Here is a 20,239-nt window from a genome sequence, read left to right as displayed (position 1 = left end):
AAAGTTATCTTCAAGTCTTTCTTTGTATCAAAACAATCATCTTTCTTGATACGAATAATTTTTGTGTAACAATCAACTGCTATCTTTACCAGCTCTTCTTCCGGTATCTGAAGTAATTCTGGCATATTCCAGTTATACTCCAGTGGCATTTTCTTCGGGGACTTTTCTTTGGGGATTTCTTCTTCTTTTTCTTCTTCAGTGTTATATGAATTACAGAATGGATGTTCAACATGTTCATTTACAGTCGTAACTTCCTCCTCATTATCATCAACAACATCTTCCTCGACAACGGTTGTTTCATCATCAAAATTCGGGTATTGACAAATATCAAAATCATTACACGCAGGGTCTGTTTCTTCTTCTGAAAAATTATCAAAATCCGAGTATTGACCAAGATCAAAGTCCGGGTATTGACCAAGATCAAATTTTGAATACTGACTAGTACTCACAATTTTTTCTGTTGGCTCATCATCGTCTAACTGGTCAATACGAAAACCGAAATTTGGTGCTAAAAGTTGATTGGGATTTGGATTAGGGAAAGGTTGTGGGTTTTTAGATTGTGTTTGGTATTGGAAATGTGGTGAAACAATATTTGCTTGGTGATGAAATTGTGGTGGAACCATTAAATTTTGAGCACCATAAACTGGGGTTGAAAAACTTAGTTGATTACTACCCGCTACTGACCCAACTTCACTACTTCTAGGTTCAACAACATACAATGTAACATCATCACTTGAAACACTAATGTAAGAAATGAATCGTTCAACATCTTCATTGTCGGTTAACAAATAAACTTTAACATTTCTCTGATAAGATAGCCTAAATCCACTTAGGGGCTCTAAATTCAATTTATTTGCAACACGTAACATTAGAGTTTCATAAGTTCACTTTTTTAATGATAGTTTTAGTTGAAGATTCATGGGTAAATGCATATATTGTAAAACACCGTGAACATTCTCCCATGACCCTCCAAAACACAAATATATCCAAACATGATCAACATTAGATGATTTCATTATTGTAAATTAATTTACTAAACAAATGAGCTACGAAACTAAAACCTGTTGTCGGATGGGGAAGGATGTCGTTGGATATAGGAACGGATGTCGCCGGAGAGAGTGATAGATAGAGATGAAATGAGTTGCAATTTAGGGATTTAGGTTATGAGTTGTTGCTGCTGCGTTGTTATATACCCAAAATATTTGTGTTGCGAAATTAAAACCTGTTGCGAATTCAGAAATCGAGTTGCGAATTTGAAATTCAGTATTGCGATAGTCAGAATCTCGTTGCGATTTACAGATTCGCATTGCGATTTACAGATTCGCATTGCGATTTACGTATTTGCATTGCGATTCACCTAATCGCATTGCGATTTACGTATTCGCGTTGCGATTTACGTATTCGCATTGCGAATTAGGAAAATTGCAACACGAATTTGGGAAATCGCAATGCGATAGTCAGAATCGCGTTGCGAATCTGGAAACTGATTTGCGATACCGGAGATCGCATTGCGAATTATCGATCGCGTTGCGATTTACGGATACGCGTTGCGATTTTACGTATTGTCGTTGCGATTTACGGATACGCATTGCGAATTACGTATTCTCGTTGCGATTTACAGATACGTGTTGTGATTTACGTATTCTCGTTGCGATTTACGGATACGCGTTGCGATTTTACTTATTGTCGTTGCGATTTACGGATACGCGTTGCGATTTTACGGATACTCGTTGCGATAGTCAGAATCGCGTTGCGATTTTCATATTCGCGTTGCGATTCTGGAAAATCGCAATGCAAATTTGTACTATCGCATTGCGATTCTTCATAATCGTGTTGCGATTCTGGGAACTGATTTGCGATTCTGGAGATCGCGTTTCGATTTTTATTTCACATTGCGATTTTGTTGGTCAATTTGGCAAATCCAAAAAAAGTTGGTTAAAATCGTATATTATAAGGGATTTTTGGTCACTGAGGCGATTTTCTCTATTTCTTATTTACTATATTTTAACAATAATATAATAATCTCTAGAGCACATGGTTAAAGGTATTCAATTGACACCCCTCTTCCTTAAATTATTGGTTCAATATTATTAAGAACAAAATTTTCCTTCCTCCACCCTAGATATGAATTTTTCAGAAAACAAGTTTAAAGCTTAATCTAATGGTTAGGTGTTGAATAACTCTTCTATTAGCCTTTAGTTTGAGTCTTCTCATTAATAATTTATAAAGTAGTACATAAATGATCATCTGACTATAGAATATTATTTTATTAATTCTTTCTGTTATTAAAAGTTATAAATATCCTCAGACTATAGAGTGCTATTTTGTTGAGTCCGTAAACTATTAAAAGTTACAAAATAGTCACTCAACTATTCATTATGTTCTAAACTCGTCCTTTTTTGTTAAAAAATGATGATATTCTGAGCTAAATTGTTAACCTACTGACTATGATATGATAAAATTTGATCACATAATCTCAAACGACTATCATAGCCCAGTCATCATGTTAACATCCAACTTAGATAATTACTAATTTTTTAACAAAAAATTATGACTTTGGAACATAATGAATATTCAAGTGATCATTTTGTAACTTTTAATAGATTATTGATTTAACAAAACAACATTCTATAGTCAGAGGATCATTTGGTAAGTTTTAGTAGTCGATGACTTAATAAAGTAATACTCTCTAGTCAAGGGACCATTTGTGTACTTTACCCTAAATTATAATAAAAAATAAATGAGCATTTTATGTCGATACTTAAAATATATATGATTGTGACACATTGTTAATCAACTGATATTATTCACTCAAATAAGAATTATTTTAGATAAAATAATTTTTTAATCATAACTATAAATATCAAGGACAAATTTAACATCATATATTTTATATTTGCATATTTTATATACTTGTAGGTTTTACTCCTATTCTAAATCGAGTTAAACCCGATTATAAAGAACGATAAAAATGCCAACAAACTTAATGGAATATTTTTAGGGTAAATTATGTATTTAATACTTAAATTGTCAATTTTGATATGTTTTAGTACCTAAAATTTTAATTTTTTTTCAAAACTTAACTTTAAACTTTGAACGTGATACTAAAATGAAACAAAAACTGAAGTTTTTAACGGCGGGGTACTAAAATAAAACAAAAATTAAACTTTAGGTATGATTTTAAAAAAAATAAAAATTTAAATATTAAAACGGACAAAAACTAATAATCTAGTACAAAAATATGCAATTTACCTTTTTTTTTAAAGAACTTATTGGAATCTAAATATCTGATGACGTTTAAATCTAATCGTATGGCTAATGTGGACATGGTTTCTATATGCTCCGTTCTCCTAAAAGTCTAGGCAATTATATCATTTTTAATCAAAATATCTAATCACGTCTAAATCTAATCTTATGATTAATTTATAACTAATTTAAGGTTTAATTAGAAAATAAGTGATCAAATTATATCAGCTCTTGTTTCCTCTCTCTCTCCCTCTCCATCACGTCCTCCCTCCTATTATGTTTGGCTTGAAAGTTGGCAAAGTTGAAAGTTGGCAAAGTTGAAAGTTGGAAAAATTGAAAGTTCGCAAAGTTGACATCTTTGGTTGGTGGCTAATTTGTATACATTGGAAAATTCTTTGATAGTGGCCAACTTGTGCACATGAGAATTTCATCTTTGGTCCCTAAAATATTAGGTTATTTATAAGTTTAGTCCTTAAAACTCAACTATAAATAGGTCTAAGTATTTCATTAGAAATCATCCCAATACAAGTTCTCTTTTCCATTTGTTTTCTTCATTCTCTCACTTTGGGAATTTTAAAGAATTCCATTTGTTGTAATATTTGTTGATAGTGAAGTTACCATCCGGTGTGGTGCCCGAGGAATAGACGATATTCTCGTCGAACCTCGTAAATTTGGTGTGGTATCTTATTTATTGTTTTTATTCGGTTTTTCCATTGTGTTTCAATATTCAATAGTTTGACGGGTTTGTCCACTGTGCAACCTTTGGTTGTTTTGATATTGACATTTTAGGTCAATTTTGAAACTAAGTTCGTGTGGGAAATAACTCAATTTCCTAAAAAATTGGCATCAGAGCTTCGGTTGAGGTTATCCTCATGGTCCTGTTGCTGAAAAGATATAGTTCGTGCTATTGAATATTGTTTGTTAGAATTAAAATGCCAAAATACGGATCAGTTGAGACATCAAACTCTTCATCTGAATCGGTGAGGATGATGATGTCAAATGCTAATTTCTCGATGGAGATGTTCGATGGATCCAATCATTTTGTCATGTGGCAAGACTAGGTGTTAGACGCTTTATTCCAACAAGGTCTAGACATCGTCATTGGGGAAGAAAAGCCCGAATATATAGAGGAGAAAAAATGGGGAACAATCAATCGTTTGGCGTGTAACACGATTTGATCTTGTCTTTCTAGGGAGCAGAAGTATGGCTACAAGAACGAGACTTCTGCAAGTAAAATATGGAAAACATTGGAGGAAAAATTCCTAAAGAAATGCTCTCAGAATCGTCTCCACATGAAGAAAAGATTGTTCAGATCTAATTATCAACCAGACACCAGTATGAATGAACACATCACTGCGTTCAATGAGCTAGTAGAAGACTTATTGGGCATGGATGAAACCTTCAAAGATGAAGATTTGGCTTTGATATTGTTGTCATCTCTTCCAGATGAATTTGAGCACCTTGAGACAACGTTACTTCATGGTAAGGATAATATTACCCTTGAAGATGTAACTGCTGCTTTGTATAGTTATGAGCTCAGAAAGAAAACCAAGAAGGAGAGCAAGTACGAAGCAGCGGAAGCCGTGGTGGCAAGAGGTCGCTCGAAAAGTTAAAAGCAAAGTGGAGAGGGAGATCAAAGTCGAAGTCCAGACTGGAAAAATAAATGTGTCTTTTTTCATGAGAAAGACCATTAGAAGAAAGATTGTCCGAAGCTGAAGAAGAAAGGAAAAGATGCTCCAGATGCATGTGTTGCAAAGCATGATGAAAATGACTATGACATATCATTGGTTGCTTCATCAACAACATTCCATTCAGATGAGTGGATATTAGATTTGGGTTGTACCTATCATATGTCCCCTAATCGAAAGTGGTTCTCCAATTTAGTAGAACTAAATACAGGAGTTATTTATATGGGCAATGACAATGCCTGTAAAACTGTTGGGATAGGTTCAATTCGGTTGAAGAATCAAGATGGATCAACCAGAGTTCTGACTGATGTCCGATACGTGTCCAGTTTGAAGAAAAATCTCATCTCGTTGGGAGCTTGAAATCTAAAGGCTCAGTAGTCACTATGAGAGATGGAGTTTTAAAAGTCATATCTGGCGTACTTGTGATGATGAAGGGCACCAGGAAAAATAATTTGTATTACTACCAAGGTAGTACAATTATTGGAGTAGTTACAATAGCTTATAGAGGCGATTATTTGGACACAACCCAGTTATGGCACATGCGGTTGAAACATGCTGGAGAGAAATCCTTGCAAATTCTGGCAAAGAAAGGATTATTGAAAGGTGCAAAGGCTTGCAAATTGAACTTTTGCGGGCATTATGTTATAGGAAAGTAGAAGAGAGTGAAGTTTGACACTACTATACATAATACAAAAGGTATTATGGATTATATTTACTCAGATGTATGGGGTCCTTCAAAGACACCGTCTTTGGGAGGAAACCATTATTTTGTAACTTTTGTAGATAACTTTTCTAGAAGAGTTTGGGTGTATCCGATGAAGTCTAAAGATGAAGTGCTTCAAATTTTCCTTAAATGGAAAAATATGATTGAGAACCAGACTGGTGGAAAGATCAAATGTCTTAGGACGGACAATGGAGGGGAATATAAAAGTGACAAATTCTTTGACGTTTTCCAAGAGTATGGTATTGTTCGACACTTCACTGTTAGAAATACACCACAACAGAATGGGGTAGCAGAGCGTATGAATCAAATACTATTGGAGAAAGTTCGATGTATATTGTGTAATGCTGGTTAGCAAGGCATTTTTGGGTTGAGGCTGTGACATATGCTAGCCATCTCATCAATCGTCTGCCATCATCAGCGATAGGAGGAAAACACCATTGGAGGTATGGTCTAGAAAACCTGCTACTGATTATGATTCCTTACATGTATTTGGATCCACTGTTTATTATCATGTGAAGGAATCCAAGCTTGATCCGATAGAAAAGAATGATCTCTTTATGGGAATCACCCATGGAGTGAAGGGATTCCGCCTTTGGTGTTTAGACACCAAGAAGATAATTTGTAGCAGAGATGTTACCTTTGATGAATCTGTCCTAGTAAAGATGGTAATGAATGAAGCTGTCCAGACAAGTAGTACTCTGCGGCAGGTGGAGCATACTCCAAAATAGGTGGAGTTTCAGCAGACGATGATCCCAGAAGCTGATACAGTTGATTCTTCAAATCAAATAGAAGAATCAGAAGATGAAGAGGGTCAAACCCAAGAACCATTGGAGACACCAGAACCACTTGCAATTACAAGGCCAAGGAGAGAAATTCGTAGACATGCTCGATTTGTTGATATGGTGACCTATGCTCTTCTAGTTGTTGATGATGATATCCCTATCACTTACAAAGAAGCAATACAAATCTTGGAAAGTAATAAGTGGAAAAGTGCCATGGATGACGAACTGTAATCTCTCCAAAAGAACAACACTTAGAAACTGCCACAATTACCGAAAGGTAAAAAAGCATTTGGATGCAAGTGGGTATTTGCAAAGAAAGATGGATCTCATAGCAAGAAATATGTTTGCTACAAGACAAGGTTGAAAGCTAAAGGCTATGCTCAAAAAGAGGGAATCAACTGCAATAAAGTATTTTCCCCTGTTGTGAAACATTCCTCCATTAGAATATTGTTAGCCTTGGTAGTACAATTGAATTTGGAGCTAGCTCAATTTGATGTAAAGACGACTTTCTTGCATGGTGATTTATAAGAGGAGATCTATATGACTCAGTGAGAATGATACAAAGATAGTGGTTGTGGGAAATGGGTTTGTAAGCTAAACAAATTGCTATATGGATTGAAGCAATCTCCAAGGCAGTGGTACAAGTGATTTGATAGCTTTATGAGGAGGTAAAAGTACACTAGAAATAAATATAATCATTGTGTGTATTTGCAAAAGCTCAAAGATGGATCTTTCATTTATCTTCTCTTGTACGTTGACGATAAGTTGATCGCTTCGAAGAGTCAAAATGAGATAGACAAATTAAAACCTCAGTTGAATCAAGAGTTTGAGATGAAAGATCTAGGTGAGGCCAAAAAAATTCTTGTATGGAGATAAGCAGAGATAAACAGAGAGGGAAGCTTTGTTTAACTCAGAAGCAGTATCTGAGAAATGTATTACAATGTCTTGGCATGAATGAAAATACCAAACATGTAAGTATCCCACTAGCTTCTTATTTGAAACTTAGTTCTCAGTTATCTCCTAAAACTAACGAAGAACGAGAATATATGGCAAAAGTTCCATATGTTAATGAAGTTGGGAGCTTGATGTATGTAATGGTGAATACGCGTCCTGACATTTCACAAGCAGTTTGAGTTCTGAGTAGGTACATGCATGATCCTGGAAAAGGACATTGGCAAGCTGTGAAATGGATTCTATGGTATCTCCAACAAACCGTGGATGTTGGTTTAGTTTTTGAACAGGATGAAGCACTTGGTCAGTGTGTGGTTAGATATGTTGATTCCGACTATGTTGGTGATTTGGATAAGCGTCGATCAACTACTGGGTATTTGTTTACTCTTGCTAAAGCCCCAGTAAGTTGGAAGTCTACTTTGCAATCTACAGTGGCTTTGTCTACTACAGAGACAGAATACATGGCAGTTTCTGAGGCTATGAAGGAAGCAATTTGGCTTAACGAGTTGATGGAAGACTTGGGAGTTGTTCAAAGTCACATTAGTATCTATTGTGACAGTCAGAGCGCTATTCACTTAGCGAAAAATCAAGTCTACCATTCAAGGACTAAGCATATCGACGTGAGGTATCACTTTGTGCGGGAGATCTTTGAAGAAGAAAAGATTCTACTTCAGAAAATTATGACATCATAAAATCCTGAAGATATGATGACCAAGGTGGTAACAGTAATCAAGTTTAATCATTGTTTGAACTTGATTAACATCTTGAAAGTTTGAGCACCTTCGGGTGTATGGCACTTGTGAGCGCAATTAAAGGCATTACATTAAAAGAGCTTCATGGAATTTGGGGAGTTGAAGAAATTGAGTAGGCTTGGTAATTTCAAGCCAAGGTGGAGATTTGTTATGTTTGACTTGAAAGTTGGCAAAGTAGAAAGTTGGCAAAATTGAAAGTTGGCAAAGTTGAAAGTTGGAAAAGTTGACATCTTTGGTTGGTGGCTAATTTGTACACATTGGAAAATTCTTTGGTAGGTGGCCAACTTGTGCATATGGGAATTTCATCTTTGGTCCATAAAATATTAGGTTATTTATAAGTTTAGTCCTTAAAACTCAACTATAAATAGGCCTAAGTATTTCATTAGAAATCATCCCAAAACAAGTTCTCTCTTCTATTTGTTTTCTTTATTCTCTAACTTTGGGAATTCTAAAGAATTTCATTTGTTGTAATATTTGTAACACCCCAACCCGTACCCAACCCGGATACGAGTCTGAGGTGTCACATTGACTTTTCAAACTTTGACTCTTGATAAAATTCAAAGAATTTTTAAAACATTTCATTAAAGTAAAAGAGGTTTAGTTACATAAACTGACCACAATTTCCAAAATCAATCAGAGCATATTTAATTCAACCAATTAGTGCATGCCAACTATACTCAAAATAACCAAAAACATTTAAATCCTCTATTTTCTGATCTGAAATTTTGTAAGGGAGGTGCTGACCTGTCTTACTCTTCTTCTCTTCTCTTCTTGCTTATGTACCCTACGTGTGAAACAATCACACGCTAAGTCGAAAACTTAGTGAGGCATAAAAACTTATAATGCACTTTATAACATATACCAATACATGCATGTTCTGTTCTATCATGTTATACCAAATTACATGCTTTCTTCGTATCATATAAAATCATATCAGATTAATTACAGTAAATACATACATACACATAACTCATCATTAACAGTTTATCATGTAATCACATACTTTTATGCTTAACCTTTTCAATCAAACACTATACACACACAACATCATATCATTTCTATAACATTTATCATACCACTAACATATATTTGTTTATATCTCTTGATTAGCCCATGTATATATGTGAGAACTATAGATATGTGAGTTTATGGAGATTGTGCATTAATGCTGTCACCACAGCTCATATAAATGCACCGAAGTGCCACATAGAATTGCACCTTAGTGCCGCGTAGAATTGCACCGTAGTGCCGCGTAGAATTGCACCGTAGTGCCATATAATAATGTCCATAAGGACCACATATCATTCCTTAAGAATCATATACATATACTAGGGATCAAGTATGTGTCTCACCAGACTTCACACATGTTCAAAAGAATACATATATATCCCGAAGGACCACATATCATTCCTTAAGAATCATATACATATGCCAAGGATCAAGTATGTGTCTCACCAGACTTCACACATGTAACTTAACGAAATTTTTTAACACTCACTGTTGAGTCACATAAAATAATAACGTTTTTAATGTTAGATATATGGATGAATAAAAAAAATTACATGGATGAATAAAAAAAATTTAGACAACGAGAAAAATAGATAATAAAAAAGGAAAAATACATCCCATGTGACTATTATTAACTTGATTACAAACATATATTTTTTTAAAAGTTACAATTTAATCATTCAGTTGAAAAACTATTGCAAGTTGATAACTTTACATTAAAATTGAAAAAACGTTTAACATATCCTGATATGATAATAGTTTTAATTCGTAAAAATTATATATACTATCAATATAATCATAATCTAAAATAATTAAATAAACTTAATTTAATATATTTAAAAATTCTGTCAAATTAACGTGTTAATCTCAAAAGATGTTATATTACTACCATGTTACTTAAAATCGCCCTCAGTGTGTTTACATGGAGTTGAGTTTTATCAATAGGAGCGCTCACTGCATTTATAGTTTTGTGTGATACATGAGGCAGTGGAATTGACAAAATATGTCCTATAGAATTTATTTTCATTGTGCATTTAGAGGATACTCTCTTTCAGGTTTTGTTGATGTTTGAAGTATCAAATAGGTTATATTAGTCGTGGATCAACTTTATATTCGAATGATAGTTCTTATACATATATAAAGAATGAATAAAGGGTAAACCAAGGTAGGCTATGCATAAAGTGATACACGTCCATTTGCAACAATTATTGTACCAGATTCTCCATTATCACTACTCCCATTGGATTTCCTCTGCTAAGTTCAGCCACATAATTGGCAGCCCTAGTTTTCTCACGCAAGCTACGAGAAATATAAACCTCCCAGTCATGATCTAGCCTATAAGAGTGCACAATGAATAGGAGTTCAAGTCACATCTATAATAAAATAATTATTAGTATTCTTTGAAGATTCTGATTTAAACATTAAAAATACTAAGGGCGTATTTGGTTCAAGTCATCTCATATTATCAGGGGAATGAAATGTCATTCTCCCGTTTAGTTGGCAAACATTCTCAGCTCCCGGTAATCTTTTATTCCCAACAGTGGTATTTTGAGGGTATATTATCGGGAATGTGATTACCCTTCTTTCCTTAGGTATTGTTGGATTACCGGCGTTTTGGACTAAAATACCCTTAAGATTTTATTTTTTTCAAAAATATCATTATTATGTCGTTGAATATAAAAAATTCTACGAAGGTTAAATTACAAATTTATCCTTTAACTATTTTAGATTTACAAAAAAGTTTATAATTAGAGTTTTATATGAAATTCAGGGGTTAAAATAAAATTTTACCCTTTCATTGAACCTATTTATCTTTTCAATTTTGTAAATTTTTTTTATAAATTTTATAAATTTCAAATTTTTAAAGAAAATATATAAATTAATTATAGTAAAATTATAGTAGAATTCAACTTGTTAAAAACAAATATATGATAAGGACAGTTTGGTAAAATATACATTTCAATAATCTTTTATTTCTTTAACCAAATACTGTAATCTTATATTCATACTAAAAGAACCAAATACAAAATATAACATTCCTAGTAATCTTACTCCCGCAAGTAATCATATTCCTACTGATAATCTTATATTCCGTGAATCAAACACACCCTAAAAGTATAAACATTTAATATTGAAAGGTTAAGAGTTATCTTTAAACATATAATACCCTTTTACATATCATAAATAAATTAAAAAAAGAATAATTGAGTGATATAAAATGTATTTTACCCTAAAAAGTGTGCTTCAATAATTTTATATTAACGTCTTTTTTAATAGCCTAAAATAATTATAAAATAATATATATTTATAATTTTTCTTAACTATTCACCTCCCATATCAATCTTACACACATCAATCTTACACATACATGTACTCAATTCAGAATTTTAAAAAAGATCATTTAAATGAGTTGTAAATCAATAAAAAAAGAAGTAGATGCGCTTATAAGTCATATAAGTGTCCCCACTTTTAACAGTGCGCCTATCATATCATTCTTATCGTTTCATCACAAATTTGTTTTCTTCTTCTCCGTATACTTCTGCAATTTATGTAATCCCCTGTACTTCTTTTAGAAGGTTTAATATAACATTATTCCTTGTATTATGGTTTAATTTTCATTTTATTCTTTAAACAATCATTTTCAATTAGTCTTTATATTATTTATTTTACCTTTTGTATTAATATTTTTATGTAAAACAGAAATATTTTAATTAATCAAAACATATCATGTCATGAAAAATAAAAATAATCATAAAAAACAAAATATATGAAAAAATTTATAGATCCATTTGAATATAATATTAAATTACTAAATTTGAATCCGGTTTAATTGAATCTCTTTCTAAAATATTATGATCTTATAAAATATAATTCATCAGGCCAGGTTTTCTTTTATCATTATCAATATATAGAAGTACAATTAATTTGTAATTATTATCTCTTTATTTAATCTATCACTAAAATTACAAAAATATTATATGACAAAAAAAAAACTAAAATAAGTCAATCGGACAGTAAAAAGAACATACATATAGATAATTGTATCTTCAATTATTTAAAATATACATACTTAAAAGATTATACTTTCGTTTAAAAATTTTTATACATAAACGATGTGAGATTTAAAAATCTCTTGATTAAACTTATTGATTTTAACATGTTAAGAATATGCCTTAAGCATGTGTTAGACAGTGAGACAATTGTTGTTTTTTTAACACTCGGGATTTAATATCTTAAAATGTTTTTAATTGTAGCACTAATATGAGTTTGTACAAATTTAATACATCTTTTTAAAATACACCTTTGACACTTATCATGAGCGTTATTTCTTTTTACATAAAATCAGTACAATTTCTTTAAATGTTTTTGACTCATTATTTCATTTATTTTATAGTCTAACTAATAAAAAAAAAACAGTACGGTGTGAAAACCGGACCCAATCCGAAAGCATCCCCCGATCATCAATACAAAGATCGCAATTTGACAACTTGCAAAGAAAAAAACAATCGGAACCATAAACGTCAACATTGTGAGCCAATGCAGCTATTCAACAATCGAAGTGTTTAAACCAACGTTGTTAGCACTTTAAATACCCACCCACAGTCTCAAATTCAACACCCAAATCGCTACAGATTAGTTGTAAATTCCTCAAAATTCCACCCTCAAGCCCTCCGTTCAAATTATTCTCAACATCTTTTTTCCTTTTTGTTTAGCAAAGCTTTAATCTAAAGTGTTAATGGGGCATCGTGAAGCTTACACTTTTAGTGCCTGGAAATGGCTAGGCTTTGTTTCTGCAGTATGGGTCCAAGCCATTGCAGGCAATAACTATACATTTTCCAACTACTCTGATGCTATCAAGACGATTATGAACCTTACTCAGCTTCAGCTCAACAATTTGTCCGTGGCTAAAGATGTCGGTAAAGCTTTTGGTCTCATTTCCGGCCTCGCCTCCGATCGTTTGCCGACCTCCGTAATTCTCCTTATTGGCTCCATTGAAGGGTTGGTCGGTTACGGTATTCAATGGCTAGTCGTCAGCCGGAAAATTCAACCACTTCCTTATTGGCAGGTAGAAGAACTGTTCTGTTGAGCATTTGATCGAATACTTGTGTTGCAACTGTGTGCCTCACCACTTCCATTAAAAAATTGTTGTTTCACTATTGAGATCCTAGTCCCTACAAAATGGGTCGTGTTCACTGTTTAAAATCTATTTGATTTTCCGCATAATTTTTATTTTTTGTTCTTTCGAATTCGTTTCTACAGATGTGTATATTCATGTGCATGGGTGGCAACAGCAGCACATGGATGAACACGGCGGTGTTAGTGACTTGCATGCGCAACTTCCGTCGCAACCGTGGCCCGGTTTCCGGCATCTTAAAAGGGTACGTCGGCCTCAGCACCGCCATTTTCACAGACCTCAGCACCGCCCTTTTTGACAAAGATCCCTCCAAAATCCTCGTCTTGCTTGCTGTCATCCCTTTCGCCGTTTGCCTTACCGCCGTCTTCTTTCTCCGTGAAATCCGCCAATCTGCTCCCGTCGCTACGGAAAATGAAGAAGATCGATACTTTACGATATTCAACGAAGTTGCCGTCGTGATTGCTGTTTATCTTTTAACGTACGACCTCATCGGCTCGACCAATCAAGTTGTGTCACTCGTTTTTGCTATCATTCTTCTTATTTTACTAGCTAGTCCGTTGGCGGTTCCGGTTTATTCTTTTATAAAGAGTTGGCGCTTGGTCGGGTTCGAACCCGACATGGAGCAACAGGAACCGTTGCTGGAACAAGAAGCTAACACAACAACGGCGGAGAAAAGGGAGGTCACTGAAGAGGAACAACCGGTTGTGGCGGCTGGGGAAGCGGTGACGGCGGTGGAAAAGATTAGGCCGGTGATCGGAGAAGAACACACGGTAGTCGAGATGATGCAAACGTGGGACTTTTGGCTTCTTTTCGTGTCGTTTTTGTGTGGGGTGGGGACCGGTATGGCGGTGATAAACAACATGGCGCAGATCGGTTTGGCCCTTGGCCACGCAAATGTTTCCATTTTCGTGTCGTTCATCAGTATCTGGGGTTTCTTCGGTCGGATCATTTCGGGTTCGGTTTCGGAGTATTTTCTCAAGTAAGCTCCATTTCTTTACCTTATTCTGCATAATCCAAATTTTTTCATATTTACACCAATTTTATGGCATCAGAATCTTCCACTCATATTCATATTAGATCTGTTCATTTATTTATACCATTGTTAGCCATTAAAATTGAAATTAGCCACGGATTTAGAAAATATATTAATTATTCTCAAATTATTATTGATATTTTTAAAATTTTCATATATAATTTCCCTCAAAGAAAAAAAAATCAACCGTCAATTAACACTCTAGTCACTTTAAAGTTTTGTCCGAATAATACCAGAAATTATTATATGAATCTCATTAGTTATATTATCTATCAATGAAACTTATCTATTTCATTTCTTTCTTTCATGTCATTGTTTATTGATAAATCTTTACTTTTTTCCGTGGAAATATAAAATTGAGTGATTACTTAAAAAAATCAATTATAAATAGTTTAGTGACATGAAAAAAATGATGTGACCAAATTTTACTAGTTGCGGGATCATAATGAGGCGATGAAAAAATAAATAAAATAATTTCTCAAATAATACCTTACAATATTAGTTTATTTGGTATTTTTGTATATAAGAAATAGTTTGGAAAGTCACGTGTCATGACCGGAACGAAAGGGTTTTTAAAAAAAATAATTTAAGAATTTTTTATGTAATTATTTAAGGATTCTTTTACTAAAATAGATAGTTAAAATATTATTTTTATATAAATAATTAAAATATTTTTTTTGTTATAGTAGATTCCGAATATATATTATTTTTTATTTAAGTATCTAAAATGACACGTGAAATTAATTAAAAATATTTAAATTATGTTAGTTTTTTGCTTTAGGTATCTTAATATATGCTTTTCAAATTAGGTACTTAAACTATTATATGTAATCCCTTTATGTACCTTAGCTATTGTTTTGGTCAAAATAAGTCCCTAAATTATATCCTTTTTTATTTTAACACCTAAAGTATTTTTTGGTCAAAATAAATATTTAATTTTGTATGACGTGTCAACATCTTAGGTAAAAAATAATTTTTTAACTAAAAAAATATTAAGACTTAAAATAATTAAATATAATAATATAAGTACCTAGTTTGACAAAAAATAGTTTTAAGCGCTTAAAGCGAAAGAAAATATAATTTAAATATTTATTTTTACTTTAAAAATTTAAAAGAATACTGAGATATTTAAATGAAAAGATTGATATACTCTAAATACTTACTTTAAGTAAAAATTAATTTAACTATCTACCTAAGAAAACGTAAACACTTTTTATATTTATTTCAATAGAAAATATTTTAAATATTTAAATAAATAATATACTTCAAATACATTTTAAAAAAAATATATGTTTGTTGTTTTTCTTCAATAAGTTTACACGAAATGATCAATTCTATCGTGTTCTTTATGTAATGAACTTTAAAGCTGCTGAATCTGTTATTTTGGTGTGACACGCTTAAATTAATGGTTACGTTTCAGAGCCGTGCGTGCATGCCAATTGCCATGACCGTAACCACTAAGCTTTATGTGTTGTCAATCTTGCTTAAATGCACATGCTACAGGAGGACCACACTCCTTTTATTTATTTATTTTTTACCATATTAAATTGCTAAAAAATCTATGGTTAGCAAAATTCGGATTTAAAGTTGGATTGATTTTACTTTGATTTAATTAGATGAATGGGTTGATCGGTTAATTTATTTTGAATTAAATCTTGAATTGATGAGAATTCAAATTTGTTTAAATGATTCTTTGGTTTTATATGCAGCATTGGACCGACAATGACTGATATTTATTATTTTGATGTTGACAAGTTTAGCTCAATGGATGGGTTGATGTTAGTTGGCCCTATTAATTCCATCAATTTACTTGGTTGAAATTTTATGTGGTGTTTTATTCATTATCACAATTTTCATTTATCTTGAAATATTTATGTCTAAAATTGGTATTCAAGATTATATACTCGAAGATATAAACTTCGTAGGTACACCAAATATATTTAAAAAATTATATATTTTCTATGATTGTATGCTTGTCTCTCTTATAATTTTATAATTTATTCCTTTTTAAAATTTTAGAAGTTCACTTATAATATAAAATCTTGCATTTATCCCTGATTATAAACATTCTCATCCTAGTTCAAATAATATGCATTGCACTCAAACGTTACGTATCTTATTATGGACTTGTATGGTAATGCATAATGTAGATGATGGTGATGAGCTCACAGCATGGCTCTTGTCCAGCCATTGACATCTTTCACTTTTGGCCATTTCAGCTTTTTTTTTTATTTGTTTTATTATAATGTCGGATCATTTCGGATTCGGATTGTTTAAGATTCTAGTTATAATGGATATGCAATAATTTGTCATACATTTTATTGATTATTAAAAAAGAAAAACAACCTGAGCTTTGAACTACCTGCAGGAGAGCTGGAACACCTAGGCATGTTTGGAACGCAGCATCTCAGATCCTGATGGCAGTTGGGTTCTTTCTAATGGCATTGGCAATGCCCGGTTCCCTTTACATTGGTTCAATCGTTGTCGGTATCTGTTACGGAGTCCGTCTAGCCGTGTCGGTCCCTATCGCCTCGGAATTATTCGGTCTCAAATATTTCGGTTTGCTCTACAATATCTTAATCCTCAACCTTCCCATTGGTTCTTTCCTCTTCTCAGGCCTGCTCGCCGGTTACCTATACGACGCGCAAGCAATTCCGACACCAGGAGGTGGGAATACCTGTGTGGGAGCACATTGTTATAGGCTGGTGTTCATCGTAATGGCTATAGTCTCGGTTATCGGATTCGGCCTGGATGTTTTGCTGGCAATAAGAACTAAGAACGTTTACACCAAGATATTCACCAGCCAGAAATCGAAGAAATCATTGACCACGTCAAATGGCCAACGGTAAACAATGCAGCAAAAGAGTAAGTTGCACGATTGCTGAACTTTTATCTTATCAGCAATTGTATTCAATAATATGATATGTTTTGGATATGCAACAACAACAACAAAACCCTATTCCCATATGCAATGGGATAAGGGAGAGGTAGGGTAGTAGACTGCCCCAACGCCAGGTTGAGAGCAGCTTCCATGGAAGACCTCTGACAGTCAGAAAATTAAAAATAAAGATAAAATGCAATGCATGTATAAATAAATAAATAAATACATAGTTGAATAGTCTTCATATGCACTCTTCATATGCGCATCTCTAATGGGAAGTAATCACTGCAAATAAATCACTGCGTAAAATATATCTGCATATATACAGAAGACGTAAGACCCGGCTAAATTTAAAAAGAGGTAACCTGAAGAGAAGGATACACAGTAGTCAACGATAGCAAGCTACGAGACGGAATAAAGTCAAATGGGTTAACACATAAACTAAGGCAACACTAATACGCTACCCTAGTTCTAAGCCTTCATAAATTCCAATGACAGAAACGTATATAAAGTAGAAGTCATGGAAATTACTATAAAGACATTAAAAATAAGACAGAGAATGTTACACCTTATGGTTGTGACTCGCACTACTCGGCTACCCTGGTCTTAAGTCTCCATACTTTCCTATCAAAAGTCGTGTCCTCGGTAAGGGCTAAATCGTTCAAATCAGATCTCAAGCAGTCTTCCCACTTCTACCTTGGTCGTCCTCTCCTTCTGGCACCGTCGACTGTAACGACTCTACCCTCCTGACCGCATCCGACGGTTGTCGCCTAAGGACATGTCCAAACCACTGTAGTCTTTTCTCCCTCAATTTTTCGGATACATGCACCACCCCCCAAGGACATCCTAATAGTAGAGTTTGGTGTCATGTCCCACAGAGTCCTACCACATGCCCATCTAAGCATTCTCATTTCTACGACTTCCATCCTCCTTACGTGATCCTTCTTGATTGCCCAACATTTTGATCCATATAGCAGCGCTGGTCTTATTGCCATTCTATAAAATTTTCCCTTAAGTTTTAGAGGCACCTTCTTATCACACCAAACTCCAGTAGCAGCCCTCCACTTTAGCCATCCCACCTTTATACGGTGTGTAACGTCATCATCTACACCCCCATCTTTATGTATCATAGACACTAGGTACTTGAAACAATCCTTTGAGGGGAGAACGTGTCCTTCTATGCATACTTCTACATCTTCATCGTTTTGGTTCCCACTGAAGTTTGAACATAAATACTCTGTCTTTTCAATATTGATCCTTAGACATTTTTCTTCCAAAGCACTCTTCCAGGTAGCCAGTCTCCTATTCAACTCAGTTTTTGTTTCAGAAACTAGGACAATGTCGTCAGCGAAAAGCATACACCATGGAACACCGTCTGGTGTCGCACAAAATATGTCGTCCATAATCAAGGCGAAGATGTAAGGGCTAAGAGCCGACCCCTGGTGCAGTCTGATTTCCACCGGGAATACCTCAGTGTTGCCAACTGTAGTCCTGACGTAAGTAGTAGATCTATAGTACATATCACGAATCGCCCGGATATAAGCAGTTGGATCCGTCTCGTTTCCAAGGTCTTCCAAATCAGATCGCGTGGAACGCTATCATATGTCTTCTCAAGGTCAATGAACGCCATGTGAAGATCTTTTTTTTTTTTTCCCTATATTTCTCCTTTTGGATATGCATTGCTGGCAATTAGAACCAAGATAATTCACCGTCGGATATCGGAAACATCCTCAACGGCGTCTTACGGTTGTTCGCCATTTTATATTGTGATAGGTGATTCTGGAAGAACATTGTATGAATTGTTTGATTTGAATTATTAGGATGTTCTTCCAATTCTCCAATTTGAAGGCATCTCATTTGTTTTATTTTTTTTAGCTGATAGCATCTCCTGTTTGTCAGTTTGTATGCTATGCAAAGTCTTAAGCTTTTACCATTGGATAAATTCACATAAAAATGTATTTAATTTTATTAAATAAATTCAATCATCAAATAATATTATTTTATAATATTATAATAAAATTCAAACGAATAATCAATTTAAAAGACTCGTTTATAATCAATTGAGTTTAATTTAATCATTATGCAGTTGGTATAATACAAGATAATTTAAGATCGAATATTTTTAGATATTTAATATCTTTTGATTTATGGGTAGCGATAGATAGATTAATATATACATTAATATTATCGACACCCGTTTTTATCCGGGTTGATGTTTTATTTTATTTTTTATTATTATATTATATTATATTATATTATATATATATATATATATATATATATTAAATAATTAATAATATATTTTTATTATATTTTTATTTCCAGACCCAAATACAACCCAAGAAACAAGCAAGCCCAACATAACCCGGCCCAAATTGGATTTCACCAAAACCTAACCTAACCATAGCTTCTACTACATCCGCCGCCACCCGCGCCGTTGCCATCACTAAATCCCACTGTCGGCACCCCTGTTCCAGAGCAAGAAATCAAATCAATCAAAAACGAATCTAATGAAAATGAAATCAAATCCACCCAACCATCATCGTGCGCTTGTCACCATAGCCACACCATCACTATTAAAAGGGGGAATCATCCGAAAAAAGAAAGAACGGGAGGAGAAGAGAAGCAACTCGAAAAAGAGGAAGAAAAAAATAGGAGAAGAAACCTTACCGGGATCGACGCTCGTCGAAATCCTAAAGTCACCGAAGTTCAAAACTTTCGAAAGGTATTATTGTAGATCTACACTCCTAGGTTGAGATTTAGGACAAAAGGGGTTCGGATTGGGTTAAGAAAGAAAATAGGAAAATTTTGGGCTATTCGATTCTCTCTTCGGATGCCAAGAGCTGCCACCAACGAGCAATGGTCGTCTTCCCCGACGATGGGAAATGGAGAGGATTTCCTCTCTCTTAAAAATAGTTGGGTATAAAAAATGGGGCTAGGGTTTTAAATTTTTCTATATATATATCCCTTGATTCTTGTAACCTTTTGTTTTAATCCTGAAATGAAGTGGGTTAATAGCACATTTAGTTCTCCTAGGAG

General features: G+C 33.7%; 1 protein-coding gene across 1 annotated transcript; it reads left to right on the top strand.

The window, feature by feature from the left end:
* Window positions 1–12,770: 12,770 nt before the first annotated feature.
* Window positions 12,771–17,300, top strand: LOC120123162 (protein NUCLEAR FUSION DEFECTIVE 4-like). The gene is made up of 3 exons (XM_039142115.1): window positions 12,771–13,217; window positions 13,412–14,265; window positions 16,688–17,300. The coding sequence occupies exons 1-3, from the start codon at window positions 12,888–12,890 to the stop codon at window positions 17,166–17,168; spliced, it is 1,665 nt and encodes a 554-aa protein (XP_038998046.1). The 5' UTR covers window positions 12,771–12,887; the 3' UTR covers window positions 17,169–17,300.
* Window positions 17,301–20,239: the final 2,939 nt, after the last annotated feature.

Source organism: Hibiscus syriacus, unplaced genomic scaffold, assembly GCF_006381635.1.
Source record: "Hibiscus syriacus cultivar Baekdansim isolate YM2019G1 unplaced genomic scaffold, ASM638163v2 tig00110391_pilon, whole genome shotgun sequence".
Classification (NCBI taxonomy): domain Eukaryota; kingdom Viridiplantae; phylum Streptophyta; class Magnoliopsida; order Malvales; family Malvaceae; genus Hibiscus; species Hibiscus syriacus.
Note: the sequence above shows the minus strand (reverse complement) of the source record. Positions and strands in the feature narration are given on the sequence as shown.